This window comes from Phoenix dactylifera, chromosome 5 (genome assembly GCF_009389715.1).
Source record: "Phoenix dactylifera cultivar Barhee BC4 chromosome 5, palm_55x_up_171113_PBpolish2nd_filt_p, whole genome shotgun sequence".
In the NCBI taxonomy this organism is placed as follows: Eukaryota; Viridiplantae; Streptophyta; class Magnoliopsida; order Arecales; family Arecaceae; genus Phoenix; species Phoenix dactylifera.
In genome coordinates this window covers 10,591,952-10,613,133 of record NC_052396.1, presented here as the reverse complement: position 1 = coordinate 10,613,133, position 21,182 = coordinate 10,591,952, and the positions used below count along the sequence as shown (strand labels likewise).

Here is a 21,182-nt window from a genome sequence, read left to right as displayed (position 1 = left end):
AAGCAGTTTTTCAGTCATTACTTGTGTGGGCATCAACTTTTCAAGAAGAATATTTCTGGAAAAAAAAATTTCATAAACCAAATGAGTCTTTAGATCAAAGGAAGATTGACAGAAGGCTTTCCTCTTACTCTGAAAATAGTAGGACGAGACATCATTTGAGATGGTTCTTGAAGCGACACCTAGCAAGCAAGGGACATCGTAGGCACCATCTGCAAGTAAGTGGATGTGTCAGTCAATCGAGTGCACTTGTAGACACTCGGTAGTGAGTTTGAGGTAGTTCATATGAAGGAAAAAGGAAATATCTCTGATTAATTTTCGTGATTACTGTGATCATGAATAATGTTAAGATACAGAGAAAAATAGAAGATGTTCATGTTATCAAAATGATGTTTCCTTCTCTCACCTCTAAATCTGAGCATGTGGTGATGGTAATCGAAGAGTCCAAAATCTTCGATGATTGACCATTGAGGAGTTGATGGGATCACTCTAGATGCATGAGCAACACATTCAGAATATCTGATGTACTGATCAGAATAATAATCCTTACCTTTTTGTTAGCATAGTCCCAACTCTCAGATACTTCTTTCTACTGATCTATGAGGTTAGCACCATCAGAATATGTTAGGACTCCCTCTGCCAACACCTAGTTAAGGTTCTCCACAACAAATCCAAATTACATCTCCAAGTGACATAGTCACGATCAATCAACTTATCTTCTCTCAAAATTTCCTTTGAAGGATTAAAATTACTCGAAGTCATTTTTATACCAAGAAATAGCAATACTAAGCCCAATGCATATAAAGCATAGACACAGTCAGAGAATAGTATTACATTATCCATGCATTGTGTATCTGCTTTCGTGTGCGCACTATGAGTAGACCCAACTTGATAGGCTTGATAACAACTATCCTTCCATCCTTTGGTGATACTGATATCATGAATACTATCGTCACACCAACATCCCCTAGATGGATGCTCAACTTTCTATCCGAGTCTTTTTGGAATACAACACCTAATGTACCCATTAGTTAAACATAACCCATCATCTGACTCGGGAGTCAATTTTATGGCAAGCTCTACATTGACATGTACTTATATTCATTGTGCTCCTTCAAATTCATGCACAGCTACAGCCGTGCCAACAAAAATAGAACATCCATGATATATGCCATCTTGTGGGGGAGTTGGACTCCTTCCGAGCCATGCATGTCTTTCATAAGATGAATAGTGCGGCGGATTAAATCGCCTCATTCGCAGCACACTACTCTGGAGCCATCCTATGGAGGAGTTTGGAGCAAATGCCAGTGGCACTAGAGCATGTTTTGCTTTTTAATTATTCTAGGTGTTCTCATAGTTTGTAGTAAAATGCCGGTACACCAAAAAAAAAAAACAAAACAAAAAAAAACAAGAACATCTACTTGGACGCTGTTAGCACCTCAACAGAGTAGAGAGCCATGACGACTAAATAGTTTTCATGCCCACACACACCAAACATAAAATCTCACAAACTCACCAAGTGATTAGCGATCTAATCATGAAAACCGACAAATACCCCTAAAAATTACTGGTTTCAAACACAGATATATAGTTTTCCAGTCACTGACTTATCCATGTGTGAAGGAGATGTTCTTTTCGGCACCTCGTACAAAAAATAAAAAAAATGAAAATTAAAAAAATTGCACCAACAATTGATTTTGACATTCGACGTTCAATGGCCTAAATCTACTTTTGAAAACAGTTAATTTGGTCTACCGTAAACTACTATAATTTATTGTACCAAAAAAGAAAACTATCCATAATGCAGATATAGTCCTCTCCCTGCCATTTACTATATGTAGCATATGCCTATGCATTTATCAACAACAGATTCATTTCGTTTTGGCACACATCTGATCGAAAAGAGCGAAAAATAAACAGAGACGGCATATACCAAAAGATAAATTGATGATATGGATTTAAACAAAAGCAGATTGATTCCACTTCCAAAGTCAATACGATGAGGTCATGGGGGATTTAAGTTTGCAAAGAAACAACAGCCAGTCATGTGAGAGTATGCGGAACAGCATTCACTTCAGAAGAGTTTTGACAATGGACTTGACGTTGAGCTTCTTGAGGTCCGTATAGGACTGACCACAGCCAACAAACATTACAGGAGCTCCAGAAATGTAAACCATGGAAAGGGCTGCACCAACCTGCAAGTAATTTACAAGTGAGCTAAGAAAAGAAACCAACAGATAATTTAATGTAAACTTCAATGCCTAACAGCTTATAACCTTATCATCGATTGTATCAAACTTGGTAAGCAGGATGCCATCAATCAACCTAGCATTAGGAACTGTTGATAGGTCTGCTAATTTCTGCACAAAGGTTTTGCACCAAGTGATTACTATAACTGTCAAACAGTAAATGTGAAACAACAAAACATTTTTCTTCCCCCTTTCAATAGGTATTTTTGCACACTACTCCAAGCCCTTTCAAGCAAAATTAGAATCAGTTAACCACAAGAATTTCAGTACCTGATTAAACTTTGATAGTTGATCGACTGCATCATTTCCAACCAATGCTTCTCCAACAAAAAGAACTAAATCTGGGTTGTTGAGATTGATGAGCTTGGAGAGTGCCCTCATCAGTGGTTCATTGTCCTGATATTTCACATAGTTATTCAGAAATGCACAAATAGTTTTGCAGTCAGAAGACAGGGACAGAGAGGGAAAAGGAAAAGAAAAGGACGCCTCAATCAAACTATACCTGCATCCGGCCAGCTGTATCAACAAGAACAACATCTGAACTATGACGACTAGCATCCTGAATAGCTTCTCTTGCTACAATTGCTGGGTCTTTTTCATAACCTTTCTCAAATATAGGTATCTGCAGAGAAGTTTCAATTATCACCGATGTTTCTCATCACACAGCAGACTTACAAATTGGAAAATATATTTAATATTTGTCATCCCAACTGACTATTGTCTTGAGTATAAGTAGTAGATATTTATAGGACACCTATGTAGCACTTTGAGACAATTGCAAATACCGGAACTGTAATCATCTATAGTTCCCTCTGAATTAAGTACTGGGAACCATTGCAAGTCAGAGATATTTTATAATCAATTGAATGGACTCGTGATGGGTGATTTTGGTGTTGTCATGCCAAAAAGCAAATTAAGCACTCTACTAACAGCATGCTTAAGGAACTACTGCAATCTTTTGGCATGAGTAGGCTGAAATCTTATTGGTTAATCTAAGAGCCAGAAAGACAGCAATATATGCACACACTTTTTGGACTGAAAGATATAACCCTTTTCATGTTTAATCTGAATCACTCGACTTTTCTTACATACACCATCAAAAAGATGTGATTATGACAAGAGAAAAGTGTGTTAAAGTCATACCTGGAGTCTGCGTGCATGCGTACGGAGCTGCTCAACAGCACCTGACCTAAATGTGTCACATGCTGCCATCATGACACTGATATTATGCTGGAGGAGCCAGTATGCAACCTGTGCATTGTATGTAAGAGAAGACATAGCATAAGTGCTGGGGTTTATTCAAACTGATCCAAGTTTCATACTTAAGTAAAAAGTAAAAAAAAGAATATATTTATTTTAACCTTGGCGAGATTGGTAGATTTCCCAACTCCATTAACACCAACAAAAACTACAACATATGGCTTCCCTTGCTCTTTAGCAGCATGTACATCTCTCAAAATGTCAATGGATCGTTTTGGAGTTAAAATGCGAAGAAGAGCCTCCTCCATTGCCGTCTGCATAGTTATTTAACAACAGGAAATAGGGTTCTGGAAGTTTCCACAAAAGCAGAATGCAGTTGACAATCAATAATGAATAACTAAAAAGGAATGTCATTAACAAACCTGGACAGTTGAGGAAACTCTCGTGAATGATCCCAGCTTTTTCCCTTCAAGACTAGCTGCTACTGATTCACAAAGCTTCTCAGCTATTTCCTCTGCCTGCAAAATGCTATGACTTAGTAACTCCAGAAGTGGAGTCAAGGACTGAAACAAAACAAGCATCATACTTGGATAGGCATGTAAATGAGCATATATGATGACCAGACACATACCACGTTTTTAGTCATCAACCTATCCTTAAGAGCTTTCAATGCTGGTGTCAAGTCCGACTTCTCCAAAACAGCATTACCTGCAATGCTGAATTCAGGAACATACAAGGGAGAAAAATAATTGTTAGTACAAATGGTTCACCATATTTCATGATTAAATTAAATAAATAGCTACAGAAATAATGTTAACAAAAGAATGTAAATCTCATTAGCTACACTAAAATAGGAGATATCCTGTAACGAGAGGTCATCCTTTTTTTATCAATTTACATATGATAATTTTTTCATAGGTAGCTCAATCTACACATTTTCTTTTAAATTAAACTGGCAAATTGGTAGGGCTACTCAGAACCCTCCTCTTCATAAATATCGAGTGAAAGATGACAAGAAGAAATAGAGAGTTCTTTTCCTTTACAAAATATGAATCAGGTACATTAGTCTTATAACATTAAGATGATTCTCTACTATTGATAAATCAGAAGTCTCAAAAAAACAGGTGTTACCGATAATGTTCTTCAATTCTGCATCTTTTTAGAATTTTCCTTAAGGCAATCTAAGTTTGATCTCCAAAGGCAATAGTCTGGCATCAATGTTCATGTGCCAATGAACTCAAAAATAAAAGAGATTCATTATACTGGAGAACCAGAAACAGCACCCCAGAAGCACAACCATGTCCATTTAATATTAGCATGGGCAAATATCATGACCAATTGAAGCTTGCTTCTGGAAACAAATCCCCTTTTAGGTTTTATCATGTCAGTAAGTTGTTTCAGCATCATTTATATTTTCAAAATATACAACATAACAAAGATCATCATATCTACAATTCTGAGGGCTTAATAATGGAGACCTGGATTCATTCTTCTTAAAACATAATGATAGGTCCAATTCACCTACATTCTTAGACATAACTTTCCATTCCAGTAAAAACTCTCCATCTATCTCTAACTGCAATATAAATCTGATTGCACATGTTTACCAAAAACATATTTGTCCCCAATACAGTGTTCATTATGCATGCATGCATGCAATCATGCATGTATGTGTCGATGTATGATTATTTTTTTCTTAATTAAAACACTCCTCCCTAATTACATGAGCTTAATTGTATAACAAGTGAGATAGGTTTCTGTATCCAGCAACTTGCTTTATAGCCCAAACTTAATTAGATATTTGGTACCAACACAAAGGGTTGACATAAATTCAAGATCTGGTAGTAACACATTTGCAGACTTTTATGAAGTCATGCCTTGATCTGCAATGCCAACCATGGGAATAGGAAAGGGTTTGTGTATCAACACACGCCTCTTCTAGTTTCCTCACAGTAATAGGTAACAAGCAAAGGGATAGAGCACTGACGCCAACACCATATCAAACACTGATTACCTAACATTTAACAGTAATTTCACAAATATAACATAAAAACTTAATAATTAAACAATATTTGTTGAAACTTAACAAATCAAGTAAAAGGAACCATTGGTTGATTAAAAAACAAAAATAAATAGAAAATATATTCATTATTTCAGAGGTTATTGTTATTATTCTACAAGCCTAGCAGCAACTAGGTTGCAACAATCTCAACTCTAGATACAAGCCAACAACATACCCATCCAGATCATTGCAGATATTGAGACAAAGTTTAACTACAAAGGCCCTCCAACTTAATAAACTTCCAACACCACTTGAAGTTGAGGCGACACAATCTTAAAGATTCTCTCATACAACTAACTTGCATATAAGGTAACCTTATTCAATGCAAACCAAATATTCAAGCATTGCTTAAAATATCCAGTTTAAGAAAGAAGCAACTTCTACATCATTTCCCATATACGAAGCAGCATTTTAACATATAGAAACATGAAGTTTTTTTATTATTATTTTTTAGGAGTCCCCACATGTGAGCCAACCTAGCTCTCAGCAGAACAAAGAAAAGATAGTTTGAAACTTGAAAGTACGATATAATCTTTGACATGACATTCATCAAGTTTTGTAAGCCTCTTTCTTGACATCAATACTTTGCAAATACAGAACCCCTAAAGTTTACTACTTCATGAAAAGAATATTAAACTTCGAAATCAAAAGAAACCAAGGTTGCAGTCATCTCCTCCATATAATGAATTTACACTCCAAATGCAACTTGCTTATTTCTCACCCACTTCATCAGTACCTCATCATACTCAAATTTATAAGCATTGAATATCTTTTCAAAATTTTCTAAACTACAATTCTCTTTAAATCATCTTGTTTCTTCATTTGACTCCCAACTCCTGTAAATGCTTCATAAATCAATTTTTCAACTAATATCAAAAGGAGCAAGAAACTAAGGATCATGAATCAGAAGAGAAATTCATCATTTCAGATAATATTATGACTCTACTAACCAAGCAACCCCTTCCAATGGTTGCAACAAGCACAACCCTGGCTGTATACCTAGAATGTGTGCTTAAGAGAGGACTCTGCTTTGCAGATCCAATTGTCTAAATTATGGAATCATGACCAAATACTCAACCCATTGAGCAAAGGTTTCATGAAAGATCATTAAAATTTTACATTACCTGCAGCACAGAAAGTAGCACTTTCTTAAAAAGAGTTGTCAAAAGCAAAACTAGGATTACATATCAGGATCATCCAACTGAAGGTCCATTTGTCACCTCCATATAAGTGTGATTTTCTCAGACCGTATACAAACATCAATTTCTCTTTTTGGTAGCATCATTATTAGCAGTAAGGGGTGGAAGACTTGCAGATATAAGGGCAGTTTTAGTAATCCATTACAATCAAATCCAACAAGTGTTTTATAGTGATGCATCGTCTATAGGCTGCTAACTATGTTTTACTCAGAAAGAAAAAAGGACAGGAGGCAACACATGTTCTAGCACTGATTTATCACTCCTGACCTTTTATCATATACCTTAGATAAAATTTAAATATCTGATCAACAAATCACATGCAAAATCAGCACATATTGCAGACTTAAACTATACTGAAGCAATAAATACAAAATATGTAAATTCACCTCTAGCATATAAATTCTCTAAACTTGTAAATTAATTGTCGGAATGTTAAACAGGAACTAAAATGAAGTTAACCAGTATAGGTAATTATGCTCCAGAAATCAATGTATTTGCTTCAAAATCATAATTATAGTTTTTATTCATCATCAGAAGAAAGCATATGCAACATAAAACAATCACCGAAGTAATAAGAAAAAAAACTATGTTATACTAATCGAAGCAAAGCAATAGGCCTAAGAAAGGAATGGACATGGATGAATAGCAATATATCCATTTCTTAGTTTCCAGCATCAAGAGCAGTTATAAGAAGCGGATGGTTTAGAAACACCTTGCGCAAGAAAGCACTTAGGAAGCAGGTGTAAGTTTGAAATTTCAAGTAGATTCTGAAGCAGATATGTTATCCATCTAAGATCGATTTTCATATCCATTTTTATTTGGTTAGTAGAAATATGGCCACAAACACCAATCAGCATGCAGTTTAACTATACCGTGAACTGGAAACCAAATTTCCACTTTGGGCCAATTTGCCATCCATGGCAGACTACGAGATTTCAAAATGAGATCCCGTGTTAAGCAGAGCGCCAAAACCTTTTCGAAAGCGGTTTCAGAATCTCAAAGTCTTCCTTGTATAGCAAACAGCCCCGGGAAACTTGGTTTCCACTTTGTAGCGGACCTAAACCATATTTGTTTTAAACATAAAGAGATATCAATCAGTTATTCACAAATGCAGGGTCATAAATCGGATAGCCAAGCATTATGGACAGGATCATGGTCTGCCGGTACAGGCCGGTACGTACCGGTCTGGCCCTAAACCGGTACCGGATCCACGTGGAATCCGGTACCAGATGGTTTTTATAGAAGAGCCGACCAGTACGTAGTCCGTACCGGCCGGTACTGCTTAGTACCGGAATCGTACCGATGTTTGCACCGCGCGTGGTTTAAGAAAGAAGTGGCCATGTGGGCCACTTATTTTTTTAAAAAAAAAAGTTGTGGCCTTTCGACCACAGTAAAAGAAGTGGCCGAGAGGCCACTTCTGTTTGTTTTGAAAAAAAGAAGTGGCCTCAACCACTTCTCATTCTTTTGAAAAAAAGAAGTGGCCGACAATGGCCGCTTCTTTTTTCAAATTTGATGACCGAGACAGCAGGCAATGGCACCGGCACTCGTCCTGCTCCTCGGCCTTCCTCACTCGTTCGGCTATAAAAACCGAACGAGAGCATCTAGAGTTCTTAAATCCAGCGAGCCTCTTAGGGGTAACCGAAGAAGGGAAGATTTGAGAGATAGCCCACAAATTCAGGAGGAGGTCCTTTCCAAAAAATCCAGCGGAAACTATTTAAGGTGTGGTTTCTTTGTCCTATGTTATTTCATTAATTTTGTTAATAAGTAGCTTAAAAAAAATAGTTTATAAATTGTTTAAAAAAATAAGATCATGCCAAAATTTACCCCATTAACTTAATTTTTTGATATGTTGTACATTTATGATAGGAATGGAGCCATCAAGAAAAACGAACCCTATAAAGCATGATATTGGCTGGTCTTATAGGCGAAGACTTGGAAGAGAGGAGCATTGGCACCAGTTTCAATGCAACTTTTGCGACAAGGTCTTTAAGGGAAGAGGGGTAATCAGGTTGAAGCAACACTTAGCCGGAAATTCTGGTGAGGTTGCTACGTGCCCGAATTGTCTAGGCAAGATTTGTGTGCTGATGAGGCAGAATCTTGCTAAGGTCAAAGAAGTGAAGGAGAGAGTTTCCAAGAAAAGGGCGGAGGTGGATCGCCGAGCAGCAAAGCCACCTTTCCATCACTCTAGGGAGCCAGAGGAGGTTGAGGATCTAGATGAGGAGGAGGCAGATATTCAGGCGGCCATCCAGGCAAGCCTGAATGATCAGTAGCAGCAGGAGGAGGTGGCCAAGCATAGAGCTCGATTTGGGCCTTCTGCATACGAGTCGGGCAGCGGTTCTGGGAGCACTAGACAAGATCTAGAGTTCTTGAAGACGACTTCAGTCAGGGAGGGCGTCGGCAAAGAACGTGGCCGGAATGCATCTATGTTGGGTAGTTTTGGTAGCTGAAAAAAATCATCTAGAGAAATTCCACGAGGAGCGACAATTCATGATATAGATCCGCATGCAGAAATTCAAGGCAGCTGAGGGTAGATAAAATGTAGATGAAAGATAAGAAGAAAACTATATGGCGAGCTATTGGATCTTGGTTTCACTTCAGCCACATCCCAGCGTATGTGATAGACAATACGTACTATAGGTCTGCCATTGCCGCCATACAAGCTGCCGGTCTCGATGTAGTTCCTTCAGGCCCGAAGGACATCTACGGTGAGCTTCTTGACAACAATAAGGAGAAGCTGGAGAATTGGATTGACTCCTACCAGAGCAAGTAGCCCATATATTGACTAACCATCATGTGCGATGGTTGGACCGGTCCGACCTGGCGGAGCATCATCAGCTTCCTGACATACTGTGATGCGAAGACCATCTTCCACAAGTCGGTTGATACTTCGGCTTATGTGCACAACACTGCGTACATGCTGAAACTTATGAAGGATGTGATTGATCTGGTAGGAGAGGAGAATGTCGTGCAGGTCATTACTGATAATGGGCCGCAATACAAGGCTTCCAGGAAGATCTTGATGGAGTGGCGACCACATATTTTCTGTACCCCATGTGCTGCACATTGTATCGATCTCATGCTGATGGATATTGAAAAAATCCGTAGGATGCAGCAAACGGTGGAGACAGCCCAACGCATCACCAGGTATATTTATAACCATAACTGGGTCCTTTCACTAATGAAAAAGTATGCAGGGGGAGAGATTCTGAGATCAGGAGTCACACGGTTTGCTACCAACTTCATCGCACTTGATAGCATTCTCGAGAAGAGAGAAGCCCTACGTCAGATGTTTGTCAGTCCCGAGTGGCATGATAGTAGATATTCTTATGCCGACACTAAAAGGAATAAGATAGAAAACTTGGTGACAAGACAGTCATTCTGGCAACGGGCCACTGCAATAGTTAAAACTATCAAACCATTATATGAAGTGTTGCGGGTCGTATATAGCGAGATCTACCCCCAGATGGAATTTTTATATCACATGATAGTCAAGGCAAAGGATCAGATTGTGGAGGCAGATCCAGCGCATGGCTAGTCATACATCAACATCATTGAGCGACGGTGGAGAGCGCAAATGGGTAGAAAATTACATCTAGCAGATGAGCAAGAATATTGACAATTATAGTGATGGATGTACTTATATAATTATGCTAAGATAGCCTCGTATATGTGCAGCATACTACCTAAACCCTCAGTTTCAGTACAACATAGATGGAATTGGTATGGATGAAACACTTCTGGATGCTTTACGTAATGTGATTTACAAGATAGAGCACGATCTAGAAAAAGCAGCCCTATGTCTGGAAGAGGTAACTATGATTTAGAAATTACCAGCATTTGTAAGTATACCGGCATCTTCAATTATTAACATGGTAGAACACGCTTCTTTTTCACAGAGCAAAATATTTAGAGAGCGCAGCTACAGTTTTGGCCAACCAGTGGCTGTCGTCAGTAAATACAATATGAATCCAGGTACGTCACACATCAGAAAGACATTCACCTGATGTTACTTGGTTACTAATATGGAACTATCATATATGTAATTTTCATAAATATTTTTGCAGCTGAATGGTGGGTGCATTTTGGTGGGTCCGCGAAAAATCTAAAGCGGATAACTATCCGGATCCTCTCCCAGACAGTCTCCTCTAGTGGCTATGAGCGCAACTGGTCCACCTTCGCCCTCAGCCACATCAAACAAAGAAACCGTTTGACACAAAAGCGCCTCAACGACCTTGTTTATGTGCACTATAATCTGCGGTTGAGGCTAAAGTGCATTCAGGAGGAAGTAGAGCTCAAGTATGCAGATCCGATTTACGGGATCTTCACCGATGATAACGATGATCCACTGCTCGACTGGCTTGTAGGTCAGCCGCAAGAGCCTGAGCTTGATGAGCCAGGATTGCCTCCACGACCAGCTAGCTTCATAGCCACCGAGGCTAGGGTCGATCCAGAGCAATGAGCTGAGCGCAATATTCCACGCACTCCCAGAACTGATCAGTCGCAGGCATAAAGGAGCCAGTCACACATGATTGGTACGAGAAACCCTCCGAGAGAGTTGATCAAGAGATGCTCAGCAGAGAAGGGCGACATAGCTAGACAGAGAGGGCCAGGAAAGAAAAGCAAAGGGTCCCAATGGAGAGTGTCGAGGAGGAAACTTGGACCAGCAGCGATGAAGATTCTGGTGGTGATGGATCTTCTAGCCATGGAAGGAGCGGAGGACAGTATCATACTTATGAGACACAGCCGGAGGGTAGTCTTCATTTCATCGGTGAGTCCTAATTTACGGGTGCTACATAGGATACGAACCACGGTCGACCATCTGATAGATTCCGTGAGGATATCATTGGATATAGAAGACGGGCTCCTCGAGATCGTTCAGGAAGACAAGATACAGCTGCAAATGAGCTCGCATACGGATACGGATTCTATTATCCACAGCCTCAGCCTGGATATGATGCATCGAATTTTGCTTCCGCCATATTCAGATGGGCCCCTATACAATCAGAGGACCAAAGCGTAAGCGAGAGATCCAACAGTTCTTGTAACCTAGCGCGCGTTCCTTCTGATTGGATTGATCTGCTTCATTCTGACTATCCTTATGATCCGGATATTTACGAGAGCCATCGGCACTCATCCCGATTTTAGATATCTGCGAGTGCTTTAAATGTATATAAATGATTATATCTTAATTTGAAGATATTTTATATATATCATTTTATCATTTGGAATGGAAGGAAGTAATAACATGCATCATCTATGTTTCAACCCTAAATTTAAACATAGAAACATCAAAAATCATGAAAAAAGCAAAAAAAAAACATCAAACTTTACTTAATTTAAGATCCAACAAAGACAACACTTAAAAAAAAAAAAATGAAATCCAAAATCCGGCTCGCAGTACCGGTCCGGCCACCGGTACTGGTACGGCGGACCTTGGATAGAATATTATACTACATTATATTTTGGTTACTTAAAATAAGTATACAAACCTCTCCACAACTTTCTTTCATTCAATCTCAAAAACAAATAAATGGTCATATGAAAAATTGACAAAGATACAGCTGCACTCATTTAATCACCAGACTCTTTAGTGGACCCTAATAATTTTGCTAAGTTGCATACTTTGGATTAAAAGCTGACAGTCAAGGATGGAATTCACCATATCAAAGATGCCACCACTATACAGAAAAATTAAACTAAAGGCACTGATGTTGTTATTTACTCTCTTTTAGGAACTAATGAGAGATATATGACACCAAATATGACTGCAAATATAGTCTAATATCTGGATTTGGATTAAATATTTCTGTATCTATATCTATATTTGTTTTTCTCATGGACACAAACACATATACAGATATCGGTCAGATGTTAAAATTTATACCCACATGCAAATAGATTTGGATATGGAAACAGATATGGATGGATATCATCCAATTCATTATTTCCACCCCTACAAAAAGCATTCATGACTTATTAAGCTTATATACGATAAATCATCCTATCACAACCACCTACATAGCCAAGTAGCATGGAGAGTAACATAAAAAAATTCTTACCTCTGAAACATTGATGAGAACCATCCCTTCTTCTTGGTGCCAGGTTTGGCACTCTCCACTCCCTCATCTTCCTCGCTCTCGCTCTCACTGCTCACTATTTCCTCCTTGTCCATCATGCTCTCCCCCTGATCTGTTGCCACAACATCTACGATGCTGTCCCCTTTCTCATCTGCTGGATCTGTAAAATCCAGCCTCGACTCGGGAGGTGAATCATCCCAAACCCTATTTTTCTTCACCATCTTCTTCTGCTCCGCCTTCGAAGCCTTCCCACCACCACCACCTGCATCCGTCTTCTTCCCACCTTTGGGGCGTAACTTCTGTAGCTTATTTACATCGAAAGCCCCCACTTCGGGGGCTCCGTTCTCTTTTCCCTTAACAAGAACACTCGGGGCACGAGAAGGCTCCTTGATTCCATTCTCCTGCCCGTTCGAACTCCCGTTTGATAATCCACGCCCTTTTCCCGACTCACCATCAGCATCATCTTTACCAGAACCAACTTTACCGCCTTTCTGCTTCCCGTTTCCCTGCGACCCAGCCCTCTGGCCCGGCCTCTGCTTCTTTCCAGCGACGGGAGGGGCCCGATTAAACTGCTTCGACTTCCTCATCTCCTCGGCGCGAGCCTCGGCCTCCTTTTGTAGCTGCCGGAAGATCTCATCGAACTCATCGTACGCCGTGCGCTTGGGGTCGTATATCTGCGAGAACTCGCGGCGGACGGCGGCGAGGAGGTCGTCGACGTAGAGGAGGTGGAGGATCCGCTGGTAGACGGCGACGAAGACGAGGCCAAGGTCGTTGTGGAAGGCCCACTTGAGGGTGTAGGAGCCGCCCCCGGCGGGGGCTTCGTAGCTGAAGGAGGTCTCGGCGGAGCGCTCCTCGAGGAGGCAGGAGCGAATGAGGGCGTCGACGGGGGAGCCCTTAAGGGCGTTACCGAGCTCCCGGTAGGTCCACAGGATCAGCCCGCCCCGCGTGAAGATCAGCAGCTGCTCCAACATCTCGAATTCCTTAAAATTTCGATGAGATCCGGGGTTTAAGATCCAAGAATTGGAAAATTTTAACAAAAATTGAAGCAAAAAAGGGGGATCGGAGCGGTTGGAATGGATCAGGACCCCACAATTTACCTTTTTTTTTTTGCTCGAGATCGGGGATTGGAGAAGGGATCGAAAGAGACAATACCTAGCTTGCTTTGCGGATTGCTGAAGAAACCTTGGAAAAATTAAAAAAAAAAATTAAGAGAAAGAGAGAGGGAGGGAGGATGGTCGAGAAAGGGGGTGGAGACGAGTTCGACGCATCTTTTTTCGGTGGGGTTATTTATAGGAGCTGTGGGAGGGTGGGGGGTTGCGCCGTCCGCGGTCTCTGACCGGACCGGAATGTTTGAACGCAGCGCGTGGTGGGGTTCCGCACCCCAGGGGGAGAAAGTGACCGCGGAGGAGACGCAAGTGGGCCAGGTCAGGGCCAGGATGGCTCGGACCGGGCCACTCAGCTTGACCGGCCTGACCTGACCGACGGAGACCCTGAACCTGACGTGACCGCCGTCCGGTCAACTATATCCATGAAGGGAGAGAGGGGGAGCAAAATTGGTGAAGTCGCTCAGAGAACTGGATTCCAGCAAATAAAATAAAGCGGTTCTTTAACAGCATGAGCTAGTTTCACAGGTTGAGAATGTGGTATAGACCAAAAGTTATAGGTTGAGATTACAATCAAAATCTCCTTCATTTTTGGTTTCCATGAAAAAATATAGCAACAAAGATTAAGTTATAGAGCCATACACGGCTACCTAAGAGTAATGCTACGAAATCCTCATTGTTGCAACTAACAATTCTTTGATCATACAGCAAGAGGATTTTCATACAACTTGCTGAATGCATTGCCCATCACGGGGATTGGTTGATCATGGAGTTACCGAATCTAGCACATCCCAAATTCGCCCTTTAAATTGGCACACGATACGGCTGTACAAAGCATGACCCTATGAAATGTGCAAAGTCTACATGATAATAAAATTTCATAATAATTCCATCAATTTCAAATGAACAAGTGGTTTCAACTTTACTAAGTAACAAGAGCAATCCAAATACATTTTTTCAATAGTATCAGAGATATTGATTTGCCTTCCACCTCTCTACCTTATCTAAATGCTCAATATTCTGTGGTTCTTCAAAAAAAAAAAAAAAAAAAAAAGAGAGAGAAAAGCAATGACATGAGCTTACGGCTTAGTAGGAATTTTCATATGCACACATGATCATAAATAATTTAAAAATATAAAATAGCAAATGATTTACACCAAAATATATACAATTATCATAAAATCACTTATCAACAATCCAACATGACTCGAATAAAACAAAAAAGACATATATACATCATATATCAAAATGACCATTCTATTCAGAAATGATATTCCATGTAACATCAAATTAACTATTTTAAATAGCTTATTCATCATTTTTTGATCAATACAGTCTATCTCCAACAACAATTATCTTTTGACTTTAGGCTAACTTTGGTGATGTTTCCAATCTGTGATGGAGCAATTGATAATACCACATTTCTAGTCTATAATGAGGCAATCGATAATAACAAGATTAGCCCAAAGTCCATATTCTCCAAACAGGTTTACATACATATATCTAATATTTTAATATTTTATTTTTGGTTTTAGATTAACCATGGTCACATTTTTCATATGTGACAGGACAATGTATAGTACTATGTTTCTACCCATGGCAAGGTAATCGATAGTATCGTATTCCTATTAGTCATAATGTCATGCTTTGGCATGTGACTGGCAATCCATAATTAACATGGTTAATCTAGAGCTCATATCCATCCATTTATTTCAAGAATGCATATCAATTATATTAAATTATCTTTGGCTTTAGACTAAACCATAATCATATTTATCGTCCATGATGGAGTAATCGACAATATCACATTTCTTATCCATGATAGGGCAATCGATGATACCATATTTCTAATCCGTTACAGGGCAGTTGATAATAACACGGCCAGTTCAAAGCACTCCATCCAATAATCTAGCTATGTAAGTCTTAATTATTAATTAAATATTTCAATATGCTCACATTATAAAATACAAAATATTATTAATTTTTAATCATAATTTTAATTTCTTGTTTTTTTCTATAACATACATGCGCAACATGCTTACATCACCACATGCAACATTATTATCACTTTCCATATACAATCAAACTCATTTTTTTCGATAATATATATTCTAATATCGTAATTGTGTATTTATATATCAAAATTACACATTTACACAAGTAAGCATGTAAAGGAGATTCTTACCTCTATTGATGACAAAACCTAAGCACGACATTTAATAGTCCATATGTCCCTCTAGCATATCTAATCAATTTGATAGTAAAATTTATCAAAAATAGAAAAACTAATAATTCACATCAAAATCCAACAAAACTAACTCTACTCTGCAGGTTCTTTCCAAACTAATTATCTAAATTAAAATAATTGAGAAGATTAGATCTTTATCTTCAATTGAAAGGTTCAAGTGCAGAATTCCTCTTGCTAGACCGCTCCTCAATCAAACGATTGCACCCCTACACAAAATCAAAACTGATTAAAGAAAGGCAATAGTGAAAATAAAATGAGAGAGAGAGTACAAGACCAATTAGGTAGTGGCGCCCGATGGCCCGAAATTGATTAGATCTACATCCAACAAGGTTAGGGGTAGGGATTCAATCTGAGTAGAGACAACATTCGTCGATGGCTCAATATATAAGGTTAGATGAAGATTAATGATCAAGCGGTGGAGGTGGCATGAATGGAGCTCACCGATGAAAGAAAGACTGATTAGAGAGACATGATGGTTAAGTCGGGTGGTAGCTTGGAAAGAGCTGGGAACATGTTGGATCAAAAAGGAAAAAAGATAAAATACGGAGAATTCAAATGGTTTAAGCTTTGTCAATCGCCAATCTAGACGTGAGGTCCAGTGGCTCAACATCCGTAGAGAAAGAGATAGAGAAGGGCTGATGAGAGATCGATCTAGCAAAATGAGGCAATCAATCACTGAGATAGGAAAAAATGAGGCCAAGAATTTAAAGCATGGTTAGCTTCCTAGTAGAGCAATGAGGTTCGACAATCAGTGGTGGTTTGATTTGCAACAAAGAGAAGGAGAAAGGTCAAAGGAAGAGAGGTCTGATTTCTCTAAATCGGAAAAAGGTAGGTGTTCCATATCCTCAGATAGGAGTCTTGCCATGAAATAGGGTCATAGGGAAGGGGGCTTGCTCAACCTTGCAAAGGGCGAGACCTAATGCACATGCCATTGGCACAAGTGGTGGCAGGGAGATAGGTGGCTGGTTCAGTGAGAGATAAAATTGAAACAAAAGGAAAATAGGGTGCCTTGTCTCAAAACAAGATTTCCCAAATTGACTCGAGATCAACCACTGCCGAGTAGCGAGATCTATTGAGTACGACCACTCCATAAGCATCCGACATGGAGGAGGTATGGGTAGAAACACGAAAAGAGGGCTAACGCCTTACCTTCAAAATAGAGGAAGAAGACAGTCTCAATCTTGAAATAGGAAAGGAAGAAAGGGGTTGATCATTATAAATTCAAATGAAGAGAAGGGCCAGCAATCATAATCGAGGTCTATTGAGGTTGGAGAAGGTGGAGAGACAATGGATTAAGGCAGTGGAGGAGATGATTCAAAGGAAAAGGAGGGGGAAGGGAGAAGGCGGCGAGGGTTCTGAATATTTTCGCATGCCCTTATTGGACAACTCGTGGTGGCAATTGATCCGAAAATTTTCTGAAAGTCACACTAGCCCATTACACATAATAGAGCCCTAGCCTCCTAGCCTAATGATGGGATCTTGCTGCTTTGTTGGCACTCGATCACTTGCTAACAAGTCTCACCACTAGGTTGACTCAGTCAACTCAACTAAGTTGGGGTCGAGTCAGGGTTAAGGATGGAGGGTATTACATCGTCTGTGCATAACAAGTACCTTAAAAGCATTTTTTATCTTCTCATGCCCCAACTCCCATGCTCCAAGCAACTGGTTTATCCATTTCTCCTTCAAAAAATCTTTTACACTAACAAATGCTCATAGGTATTCAAGGTGCACTGCTAATTTAGGGTGCCACTAGCTTCATGTCTCTCACGACCTCCTGTTATGATAGAAACACCAAATTTATATGGTTCATACTTTTGTTGAATCTTCTTTAAAAGTGAACTCTATTGATTTTCTTATTTTGCAGATTTTTTTCTTTTAAGTAAACTTTATCAAGTACAGACTTCTAAATAAGAGCCTATTCTCATTCATAATTTGGTTTTGAGTTTGGGAACCTTGGAAAGATTGAAATTTGGACTTCTTAGGGCCCTTCCTACTAAATGAGGGAGCATGCAATAGAGAGAGAGAGAGAGAGAGAGAGAGAGACCTCTCCCATGGTTTGTTATTCGCTATTCCTCTTGTTGGATGACTTAAGTTTTTTAAATTCAAATTTTTTTATTACTTACGATATTTTGAGCTTGAGCTTTTTATTTTTCATGAAACTTCTAGATATTTGTTTAGTTGGAATTGAGATTTCATTTTCACCACCCTTGGAGTTGTAGTTTCGAAATTGAGGGAGGGGAAAGGGAAGAAGGAGATGAAAAGAAATAGAGAAGAGAAAAGAGGGTAGAAGTGTTGAGGTGAAAGAGGAATTGGAGGTGGTACAAGTGCAAAAATAGAGAAGATATTGATGGTTGAAGAGGCATAGAATAGATATTTTATCTAACTAACTAAAGAGTCTCCTCACATTCTTTGATTTTTGCATTGAACAACCAATTAAAGGACATGAGAACACTACTTAGGAAGCTTAGACATGAATGCCTAGCTTCCTCTTACAAATTTTTAATCCTTTTCTTGATGTTCCCTGAGTGCATTTCTTTCATATAAAAAGGCAACAATTTAGTATGCAACTCCATGCTCTAGAACGACTCCACCTTTACTATTTCCTAATATTATCACTAGTATGCAAGCCATTGGTGCACCAAGAAGCAGAAGAGGCTATAACTAACATTGAATATTGAACAAGCACCCTAATGGAGTCCGAGCCTCCTTATAGATGAAGAAAGAATGACCAGAATAGAAGTACAAAGTCGACGGCCAACAAAAAGCAACCCAAGCCCCTCGTTAGAACCAACTAAAGATAAAAGATCTAGCCATTAGAGCCAACGGACAATGACACCACCCTACTATCAAAGTAAACTGGGGCTGACTTTAACATGAAATGGGACCATGAAGAATCAATTGTGTCCCATCCACCATTCAACGAAACAAATAGCATAACGACTGCCATCCATAGGAAATCGATATTCTAATCCTTATTGTTCCCTTAAAGTGAGACCTTTTAGTTTTAGTTTCTTTTATTGTAGGAGCCTTGGAACCTATAAATACCTCTATATTTACTTCTTTTTTATCATGGTAATTAATAGAGGATTTTCTTTTCTTTTAAGATTCTTCTCAAGAGGCTAGTCAAGAGCCTGCGGTGCAAGGCAATGGTTTGAGAAGAGATGTAATACTAAAGGTCCATTAGAAAGAAAAGGTGCCAGACCTTAGTTATTGCTTTATATTTTTTTGCTTATAGTTTGATTTTAGCTTCAATTTTAGCTTCATTTTCACTTTTCTTGTGCTACTTTGATCTCATGTGAGATAAAGATTCCTTGGGCTCTTTATTTTCATCTATCTTTTTTTAATAAGTAAGACTATCAATATTTAAATAAGCAATAATTTTTCTCTTTCTGTTTTTATGAATGTGCACATAGCATACATATGTGCTAGACTCCTGTTGGACATAATCTTTTAGGCACAACATGGACATATGTTGTCTGATATTTAGAGTAATTATCAATTGGAATCTGGGAAAAATATTCGAATTTTGAGTAGCGTATCCTGAAAATTAGGCCGAGCTAACAATTGATGGTGAATCCTTCTACAAGTGAGCTTCCCCTCTAAGTGAAAATCCTGATTCAATTCTCATACCAGTTCTGTACTTATACAGGTGGGACTCTTGGGACAAGACTCCCTGCAAATCTCACAAAAAAAAAGAAGGCATAGATGATTATTTAAAACCAGCAAGATGCCATCTAAACTGGAGCTAAAGTTTTTGCAACCTCATAAAAGTTGCTACCTTGACATGAAAATTCTATTCAGGGCTAGCTCAACCCTTAGGCGATTGAGGCGGCTGCCTAAGCCCCAGCCTAAATAAAACCCCCACTTTACCTATTGATAAAAGACTTCCAAAAATAACCGTCTTGATCTGTTTTCAGAGTTAAAAAGTTTTAAAAGAAGTTTTACAAACAGAAACTAGTACTCCTATTGCTATTTTAAATTTTATAAAAAAATATATTATATTTCAAATGCATGCATTGCATACAGTATATTATTAACAAAATCTGTAACAGTTGCTCCGGCTGAAAGAAGTTTTTCAAAATTAAAGTTGATAAACTCTTATTTGCGATCAATTATATCACAAGAAGGATTAAATAGATTAGCTATATTATCGATTGAAAATAGTATTTTAATGAATCTTGAGTACAAAAGTTCGATTAATAATTTTGCATATAAAAAAGCTAGACGAATTATTTTTAAATAATTTTTTAAAGTATTTTGTACTTATTAAAATTTTTCTATTACTTTTCACAAAAAAAGGACCTCCTTAATGTGATCGTCTTAGGACTCCAAATGCATTCAACCGTCCTTGATTCTATTCGTCGCCTGCTATAACCAGTCGCCCAACTACAGCTATTGGGCATTACCATCCAACTACTTTCTCAAGAAGTATGGAAATGCTGCAATTTCAGAAGGAAAATGATTCATAAACTTATAAATCTAATAGCAAAACTATCATCATGTGAAATTATGTTGTATGAATTGAAAAGGGCCAACAGGAAATCTCTATGTTAGCTAAATGGTAGAGCGGTCACTTCAACCCGCAAAGCCGATAGTTGACTCCAAGCCATAAATAAATTGGTTGGGCAAGGTCCAAAGTTAAACCATGCAAAATTTTAAGTCTAGTCTACTATTTTAAAAAGCACTTTATGCAGCTGTATATAGAGAGGTCGCCCCTACTATGTATGCATGCATATATACCATATGTGGTCCCTTATATATGCGATCACATAAGCAGGCTATGTATACATGCAGTCACATACTACTATGCAGCTGTAGATGCACCCGTGCACTATATCACTTTTGTTTATAAGTATGTAATGTAAAGCTTAAACTTTATTGCAAACCTATGTTTTGTCACTTTTATTTATGAAGTATATACTTCAATGTTTAAACTTTTTCGTGCATTTCTCACGATGCTCTGTTACAATTTATATTTTACTTTGTAGTTTATATTTTGAGTTCATTGGTGAAGACAATTTGGGGATTTGTTACTTTAAATTTCATT

The 21,182-nt window shown here is 38.7% G+C and overlaps 1 protein-coding gene across 3 annotated transcripts; it reads right to left on the bottom strand.

Annotated features, from left to right (window-relative positions):
* Nucleotides 1–1,910: 1,910 nt before the first annotated feature.
* Nucleotides 1,911–14,078, bottom strand: LOC103710305 (signal recognition particle receptor subunit alpha-like). Of its 3 annotated transcripts, none has more exons than XM_039126791.1 (10): nt 13,883–14,078; nt 12,767–13,768; nt 4,078–4,162; nt 3,869–3,964; nt 3,608–3,760; nt 3,390–3,497; nt 2,749–2,868; nt 2,517–2,642; nt 2,274–2,357; nt 1,911–2,192 (listed from the first exon to the last, which is right to left on the bottom strand). In XM_039126791.1, exons 2-10 carry the CDS (start codon nt 13,753–13,755, stop codon nt 2,067–2,069), a joined length of 1,887 nt encoding a protein of 628 aa, XP_038982719.1. In that variant the 5' UTR covers nt 13,756–13,768; nt 13,883–14,078; the 3' UTR covers nt 1,911–2,066. The 3 variants fall into 3 exon arrangements, with proteins under 3 accessions (XP_038982719.1, XP_038982718.1, XP_017699081.2); XM_039126790.1 differs by having other exon boundaries at nt 12,767–13,764; nt 13,882–14,077; XM_017843592.3 differs by having other exon boundaries at nt 12,767–13,764; nt 13,937–14,076.
* Nucleotides 14,079–21,182: the final 7,104 nt, after the last annotated feature.

What these genes read in the sequence shown, in the direction of transcription:
- LOC103710305 (XM_039126791.1), bottom strand. Translation starts at nt 13,755, where the DNA reads ATGTTGGAGCAGCTGCTGATCTTCACGCGGGGCGGGCTGATCCTGTGG. An exon ending in AATCTACCAATCTCGCCAAG is followed by an intron (nt 3,498 to 3,607) that starts GTTAAAATAAAT and finishes TACAATGCACAG; the next exon opens with GTTGCATACTGGCTCCTCCA. An exon ending in ATACAGCTGGCCGGATGCAG is followed by an intron (nt 2,643 to 2,748) that starts GTATAGTTTGAT and finishes GTGAAATATCAG; the next exon opens with GACAATGAACCACTGATGAG.